Genomic DNA, 8165 nt, shown 5'->3' on the forward strand with positions numbered 1-8165 from the left:
ACGGCCGCTCCCGCCCCGCGCCGCCGCCACCGCCCAGGTGAGTCTGCCGCCTCGGCTCGCGCCCGCCCGCCCGCTGGGGGCCGTGTGCCCCAGCACCTGCGACGACGCGGGGGTCTGGAGGGGGCAGAGATGGCCGCAGGGGAGATGGGTGGGGGCGGAGAGCGAAGGGCCCGGGCTGAAGGTCAGGAAGCTAGAAGCAGACTTGCTCTCTGCGTCCCCATCGGAGTCCTCAGCCTCCAGGTTTCATTTGTGAATTCGGGACAGCTCAGCCTCTGCGGAACCAGCCTCCCGCCCCCATCCCCCTACCCCGGTCGTTTCTGGCTGGGCGACTTCACAGCCACTGTCCAGTCACATTCTTCTGTTTGCTCCCTAGCCTTCCTGGTACTTTCCTCACACTCTGCTTTTCCATCTGTGTCTCCAGCGGCCACTTGCTGCCTCTCCAACTCTCCGGTCTCTACTCCCGTCTCTAAGCAGGGGTCTGGTGCAGGGCTTGAAGCTTCGGCCTCGAAGGGCGACCCCGGAATATAGGCACTAGCCGGACGGGGAGTGTAGACGCACCTTGATGACAGTTTGAAGTTGAGCGGTCTTATCTCCGGCTTCAGAGGCGGAGGCTGAGCGGTGGCGACTAGGCAGGTGTATCCAGGAGGCCTTGTCCAAGGCTGGGGCTGGGCCTAGGGTCCCCATCCACCTCCACCCGGGCTCCTGGAAGAAAGAGAGCAAAAGTTCCCGGAATCTGGGCTGGCGGGACCAGCTCCTGAGTGGTTGTGCCTAGAGTCCTTCTTCAGTTCTTTGGATATGTTGTTTACGAGCAACTGGGTTCTGTGGGGAAAGTGGTGGAGGAAAAGGAAGGGAGTTGGCCAGCCGTTTGGGGCCCACAAAATGGCTGCGGGGGCCTGCCCTCAGTGAGCCCTTGACCTGGAGCGTGAACCGGAGCTGTTGAGTGAATTAGGTAGTTTCATGTTGTTGGGCCTGGATTTCTGAACACAACGACATTAAACCACCCGACTCACGGCAGCTACTGCTCCTCGCTTAGCTGGAGGAGTGTGCAGGGGTGGGTGGGGAGGGAAGCAGAGTCAGGACCAGCGTATCACTCTTGCCAAATGGTGAAGAGGCTAGAGGTCCCTCACCCAGAAGCAGCAAAGATGTTCCCCAAAGAAAAGATCTGGGAAGTCCTAGGGTGTCTGTCCACTTCTGTCTTTTTAAAGTGTGTGTTGGGAGGAAAAGGGGGCATGGAGAGCATTCCACTCTCCAGAGGCACCTTTGCTGGGCTGTTCCACAGAGCCAAAGAATGGTAGCTAGGGCTTCAGGCTTCCTGCCTTGGGATCTTGGGCTCCTGTCTACATTCCAAAGAAAGCCTCTCCAACTTGGCAAACACTTGCTTTCAAGAGATACAGGGGCATCCTTGAGGTTTATGCAATCCTTGGAGGGGACAGGCCTCTGCTTCAACAGGGAAATGTCAGGTCCCTGAAGAGAGCTCAGTCAGTCCCATTCTAAAGGGAAAATGTCAGGATCCCCAGTAGCCTCAGCTTATCCACCTCCAGGTTCTTTCCTAGGGCCCCCTAGTGGGACAGAGGTGGGTCCAAAAAAAAAAAAAAAAAAAAAAAAAAAAAAAGTCCTACATTTCCCAATCCCTCAGCTCTGCCCTACAGAGTGGCCAAGACTTCCCCCATAGACCCTTGTGTTGGGCTTCAGGTTTACCTAGGTCCTAAAGGGCACCCCCTGGGAGAGGGGTCTGATTTGAAGACTAAATGGGGAGCACAGGCTGTTGGGCAGTTCATTCCAGACTGGTGGTCTGACAGGAGATGGAGCAGTGGGGGTGGGCGAGGGCAAAGCTGTGATACCCTCTTTGACCCCAACCCATTCCAGGCTGCTGGCTCTCTGCCCAGAAGAGGAATAACTAGAAGTACTGGCAGAAGGAGGGACGGCCCAAAGTATAAGCTAACTTTTGTTCCCAAACTTTTCCCCCCTGCTTGAGGCAAGGAAATGTGGAAAGGGGCCTGGAAAGAGGCCCGACAGGATGGGGCTCTGGCGCCAAGCTGACATGGGGGGTGGGGTCTCTGAACAAGGGGCATCTGCTAGGAGGGGAAGGACCCTTGGGAGACCCACCCTTAGCCCTGGGGGGAAATGTAGCCTTCAATCCACCCTCCTGATGAGCAAAGGCCAAACCCACAGTTCCTTGACATTTTCTTGTCCTCCATCCTGGGGAAGATGGTCGAGGGGGCCTCTTCGCCTTACCTTACTTCTCTCTGGGACTCTCACAAACCTGCCCAGCCACCCGGAGCCTGGAGCCTGTCTTCCATCCCCGGCGTCTCTTGGCCACCCCCTCCCAGGAACAGTGCTGTAAAAAGAAAAAAAGGGGGGATGTTAGAGAGAAAAGAGGAAATAAAGTCTTTGGAAAGCAGAGGATTTTACAACAGCCTCAGGTTTTATGGAAGCAATTCCGTAATAACCTTCTACCTGCTCAGCTCCTTTCCGCCCCGCCTGCCGCCACCCCGTTTGGCCTCCTGGATACCGGCTCCCAAAGAGCCAGCCACCCCCATCGCCTTCCATGTCCCCGATGGAGTGGCTGAGACTTGGGAAGAAGATTGCTGAGGTCTGCTTGGGCCAGTGACCTCTCCCTTCTTCCTTTCACCTCTGACATCCTGGCAGGGAGATGTGCCAGAAGATTTCGTTGCTTTACAATCAAAGTCTCCACTTGGAGGGTGTGGAGGCGTTGAGGTTTGAACCCGTGTGTATAGATTCGATGGGATCCGTTTCAGACGTAGTTTTGTATAAAGGCTGAAGGTTCTGGGGACCTTGATTTCTTCCCCCTTGGAGCAAACATCCCCACCCCTCTTTCTTTCCCAGAGTGAGTCTGGACTCTGGTTCTGGGTCAGAAGAAATATGTCAGGGTGGTTGGAGACATAGGCTTGGGGACCTTTCTAATTTCGTTGTAGATAGCAGTGGTTTTGTGTGACCCCCAGTTACCTGAGGGCTTTCACATTCAGCTCATCTTTGCTCACTGGTCAGATTCACACTTGTGAGGGACACACTCATGTGCAAATAATAGTGCCTTCATCCTCGTGCCCATCACTACCATGAAATAAACATCACGGGATGTACGCTGTTCCTGCAGTTTGGGGTGATATATGCAGTAAAGGGTGTCATGGTCAGACAAAAAAAAAAGTCACAAAATTTCCTGACCGCCCCTGGGCCAGCATGAGACACTTCCTTCTCTGTCCACAGAAATAATTTAGAAGAAGGTTGTCAGGGGATTCAGATGTAAGCCACATGCATTTGTTGGAGGATGCGGCAGACATTTTGCCTGAATATCAAGCCAACAGGAGATTTTCAAGCAGAGCTTCCTAATCAACCAATATTTTATAGCCAAAATTCAAGTACACAAAATACTCAAGTTTTTGCCCTTTCCATAGGTGTATGATGGTTATAAAAATGTATGCACAAGCTTTTGGATTACAGATCTTCTTATATGAACAGAATCGTAAACACATCATTCACAGGAGTTATATACATGCATCCATATATGGACCATTGGGTCTTCGATGTGAACACCCAAGCACCTCCAGTATTAGAGTTGGGTATATTTATTTATTACATATTCTATACACAGTATAGAGGACAGCATATTTAACACTGGGTCCCTATAAATAAATATCGATTTGAAATATACATACAGGATATACACACCTATTCAAATATAAAATGCACACATTTCAGTTTAGCCTGTCTACTAAAAACAAACTTTCCCCCTTTTCCCATTTATCGTTTTTGGTTTTCTTTCTTCCTCCTCTCTTTCTTTTTCTTCGCTCTGTCTACATTTTTTTCCCCTCTCTCTTCTTATTGATAAGGACCTTTCCAAGAGCCACCCCCGAAAGGACAGGCACTCACCGTCTGGTCCTGGCCAGGGTCGGGGCTCTGCTCTCCCCACCTCTGCCTCGCTCTTGGCTGCTCTGGGCCCCAGTGTGGCCCAGGGATGCAGCTTTTCCCCTGCCTGTCCTTCTCAGAGCCACCAGTCTCCTGGCCCTGGCTGTGCTCAGGCGCGGCTCCTGTGCTGGGAATGGCCAGAGACTGGGCGGGAAGGCAAGGTTTTCCTACTTTCTCTTTAGGATCAGGAGTGGGGTGGGGAGCAGTTTGCTGTCTCCCAACGACAAAGTGAGCCCTACTCAAACAACCTCTCTATTACGCATCTTTAGAAGCTAGGCTTGGGAGGGGGGGGGTGCTGCAATCCTGTTTGTCTCCTTCCCTCACGGTGGGTACCATTGTTTGGGAAAGGAAACAAGGTTTTGAGGGCATCCACAGACCCCCAGAGCATCCATAAAGGGGGCTCCCCCCCAGCTGCCCCTTTAACCTTTTGCTTGAGCTTGAGTTGAGCTCTAGTTTGGGATAGCAGTGTTTTCTAGAAAGTCTGGCTGGGATGTGACTCTGGCTTGGTGCACTTGCATCCCCACCTGGGAGATGAGCTGGGGGGCAAGGCCCAGGGTTCAGTGCTGGTTTCGTTCTCTTCCCTCCAGAGTCCCCTTTCCTGAGAAGACTGAGACCTCAAAACCTGTCATTTTGACGTTGTTGCCACTCTCCAGATTTAGGAGCAATGGCTAAGGCTCTGGTCTCAGAAAAGAGGCCCGGGTCTCCTTACCCAGCACCTAGGAGCCACTAGGGGAGAGGGGTAACTCCCCATAGAGACAGCAACTCACAAACCTCAACCCTGTCTGCTGGGACTCTCCGCCCTCGTAGGAGCTCAAATGTTCTTCCTCTAACTTCTTCCCGAAACTAAGAGGCAGCCACAAAGTCTGGGCCGGGAATGGGAACCAGAGGGCTGCAGACAGAGCCCAGCGCCTGCACAGCCTACATCTTAAAAACAGCCCAGCACTGTGGCTTTTCTATAAATAAAAAAAGGCCCTGCCCACAGTCCACATGGCCTTTTGGGCCCTAATTTATATACTACAGAAAGTCATATACTCAGCCCGCCATGCTTCATAACCCCATTGTTTATGGCATGAGAGGTTTTTTTTTTTTTTTAAGAATATATTTATTACAGGTAAAGCCCACAGCAGACTCCATACGTCTGGCAAATCGAGAACCGGTGCTTTGCCTTAACTGTGATTCATTCGCTCTGCACCCAGCTTTCTTGCTGTTGAGTCCGGGGAGCTCCCTTGACTTTCCCAAGCGTCCAACCGCTACTTAGAAGAATTTGCATCGGATATTTGCTTCCCCACTTGGGTCCCATGGAAAAAGCAGATCTTCACGCTGTTTGGTTCCGGATCTGCTGGGCTGTCGCCCTCGGAGAGCTGGGGTGGAGAAGGAGGGGGCTGGCTGGGCACTGGCATTGATCTTTAAAAAATCATTTTGAAATCGCCATAATGTGAAGAAATATGGCGCTTCACCCTCGTATTTCACACGTAATGACACGAGATGGCTTCATTTGGAAAGAAAAGCGGGCGGGAGCGTGTCTGTGTGTGCGCGGAGGTGATCTGCAGCCTTCTGCAGGCAGAGGGGTACATGGCCAAAAAGATAAAACCTCAAATTAGAACGGCCCCGCTTTTGTTAAAAGGACAGGGCTGGGGACAGCCGATCGTTCAAGGGCCCAGGGTTAGGCAATGCTGAGAAAACTCACCCCCGCCTGCTCCTAAACCCAACCGCAGGAGAACCGGGTCTGTCCAGGGGCTGCGCCTCCCCGAGCATCTACACCACAAGAAGCGACTGTACCCAGGGCAGAAGCTGGTGGAGCGGCGGCTGGGAGATGAGCCAGGAAGCCAGCCAGTGGCCCCAGGGGAGAACCAGCGCAGGGCCGCATAGTAGATACCAATAAAACCGGCTATCTGAAAGCTCCATCCAGAGAGTTCACAGGAGGGAAGGCGGCGGGTGGTCGGGAGACTGACCTGCAGGCCCTCGGTCTACGCTGGTGCCCAATACCGGTATTTGGAAATCTATCAGGAAGGCAATGCCGGGTGAGAGGAGCCATCCGGAAGGGTCGAAACCTGGGTGTAAGGGGAGACAACTGCGGGGACCCCCTCCCACACCTCTGCTCTGCTGACACCTTAGGGAATTTCCCTTAACCCTTTCTCACAGCCAGCCCCTGCAACGGGCAGTTTTAAGGGCCTGGGCAGTTATCAGGGGGAGGAAAACAGTAATGGCTATGCCCCCCACCCCACCCTTGGCCCCCTACTTCCCTCTGACCTGGGCCAGAGAGAGGCCCTAGGAATTTAAAGGAGCTTTGGCTAGCTGTATTAAATTCTTTCTGAGACTCAACTTTTTAGGGCCCAATGAATACCTTTAACCTCATGTAGGTTCTGATTTTAGGACAGCTTAATTTTAGGACCAGATCATTGGACACTCACCCTGCTCTCCTCTGTCAGATACGGAGGGGTCAGGAGAAGCTCCCAGGCCTGCAAACCACCCAACATAGTCACAGAGCGCCCACCAAAGCAGATATTGCCCTATAAACACCCCCCAACTTCTCTCCCATCCCCTTTACTTCATCTCCAGCGGATTGCTGCCGCACTGTTGTTTAATAAACATCTTGTGTCAAGGGGACAGAGAACAGGAAACGAGGCCTGCGGGGTGGAGTGGCAGTGCGTATGGGCGTGGGGGTGGGGACTGGACCACCTCCTCTTTAATTATGCTGTGGGCCTCTCGGTCGGCTCCCCAGGCTGGGGTCCTCTCCCTCCCTCTGCCCAGCTCTCCCTCTCTCCCTCCCGGACCCGCCTGGGGAGAGGGCTCCACAGCCTGCATCCCTCCCGAAGCAGCCCGCTTCTTTCCCTCCGCCTCTCCTCCGCCCCCGCCGCCCCATGTCGAGAACAGCCCCCCTTCCTGCAAAAGGAGGGGGGGGCGGGCGGCCGGCAGCTCGGGCTGAGGTTACGTGGCCGCCGGAGCCCTGACGTGATAGCACATTGCATCAGCATAAAACAATCCATCCTCGATATGGAATGCGGTGCGGACGGATGACAGCGAGAGCGCAGCCCCCTCGCCCGATTGATTTATGTCGGAGCTGACGCTTTATCAGGCAGTCGGAAAAACTTTGACCAATCATTTTGCAAGGAGCGCCGAGCCGGGCTGCTCCACTGTACTTTGTTGGCTGAGAAGTTGAGCAGGGGGTGGGGGTGGGAGGGTGGGGGGCTGGGGGGGTCGCGTCCGAAAGCCCTCACACCGGTCTGGGTGCCACCTCTCCCTGCTCGGGCGCCGCCGCGCGAGCGCTTCCCTTCCCCCTGCGAGCGCGCCCGGATAATGTCTGAGAATGTCCATTTCTGGGACGCTTAGCAGCTATTATGTCGACTCGATCATAAGTCACGAGAGTGAGGACGCTCCTCCAGCCAAGTTTCCTTCCGGCCAGTACGCGAGCCCCCGGCAGCCGGGCCACGCGGAGCACCTGGAGTTCCCCTCGTGCAGCTTCCAGCCCAAAGCGCCGGTGTTCGGCGCCTCCTGGGCGCCGCTGAGCCCGCACGCGTCCGGAAGCCTGCCGTCCGTCTACCACCCCTACCTGCAGCCCCAGGGCGTCCCGCCGGCCGAGAGCAGGTACCTCCGCACCTGGCTGGAGCCGGCGCCGCGCGGCGAAGCTGCTCCGGGGCAGGGCCAGGCGGCGGTGAAGGCGGAGCCGCTGCTGGGCGCGCCTGGGGAGCTGCTCAAACAGGGCACGCCCGAGTACAGTTTGGAAACTTCGGCGGGCAGGGAGGCCGTCCTGTCTAATCAAAGACCCGGCTACGGGGACAATAAAATTTGCGAAGGAAGCGAGGACAAAGAGAGGCCGGATCAAAGTAAGTTATAAAAAGTGAGGAAATACCAGGCCGAAGGCCAGGCGAGGGGGGGAGGGGAGGGCAGAGGCAATAAACTGCGGACAATGTGGAGGGAGACCGCGGCGGTGGCCGGAGAGCGAGCGGGGGAGGAGGGGAGAGGGAGGCAGGCAGGAAGGAAGCAGGCAGAGGCTAGCTGGGTGCCCCCCGAAGGGGGAGACTGAGGCCGCTCGGCGGAGCGCCGCCCCCACCGCTCCAGGTCCTGGAGGGACCTGGGGCGCGGGCACCACCTCGCCGCCCTCTCGGCCTCCCTTCCCCCACTGCCCCCGGGGCTCCGGCTCCAAGCCCGGGAGGAGGCTGACGACGGGCCGACCGGGAGAGAGGGGCCGGCGGGGCCAGGGCCCGGCAGCAGCCGGCGAGGCCGAGAGCCCGCGCCGGCGC

The 8165-nt window shown here is 55.8% G+C and overlaps 1 protein-coding gene and 1 long non-coding RNA gene across 2 annotated transcripts in view; one reads left to right on the plus strand and one right to left on the minus strand.

Annotated features, from left to right (window-relative positions):
* Positions 1-6: 6 nt before the first annotated feature.
* LOC115282091 lies at positions 7-7516 on the minus strand. The gene is made up of 4 exons (XR_003904507.1): positions 7475-7516; positions 6336-6383; positions 2236-2338; positions 7-702 (listed from the first exon to the last, which is right to left on the minus strand). It is a non-coding gene; the product is annotated as an uncharacterized LOC115282091 (long non-coding RNA).
* The window catches only part of HOXB9 (homeobox B9), a 3551-nt gene continuing 2617 nt past the window's right edge, over positions 7232-8165 (plus strand). Inside the window, exon 1 of the mRNA XM_029927919.1 lies at positions 7232-7748. Coding sequence (XP_029783779.1) covers positions 7232-7748 — 517 coding nt within the window. The remainder of the gene's footprint in view (positions 7749-8165) is intronic.

This window comes from Suricata suricatta, chromosome 17 (genome assembly GCF_006229205.1).
Source record: "Suricata suricatta isolate VVHF042 chromosome 17, meerkat_22Aug2017_6uvM2_HiC, whole genome shotgun sequence".
NCBI classification, from domain to species: domain Eukaryota; kingdom Metazoa; phylum Chordata; class Mammalia; order Carnivora; family Herpestidae; genus Suricata; species Suricata suricatta.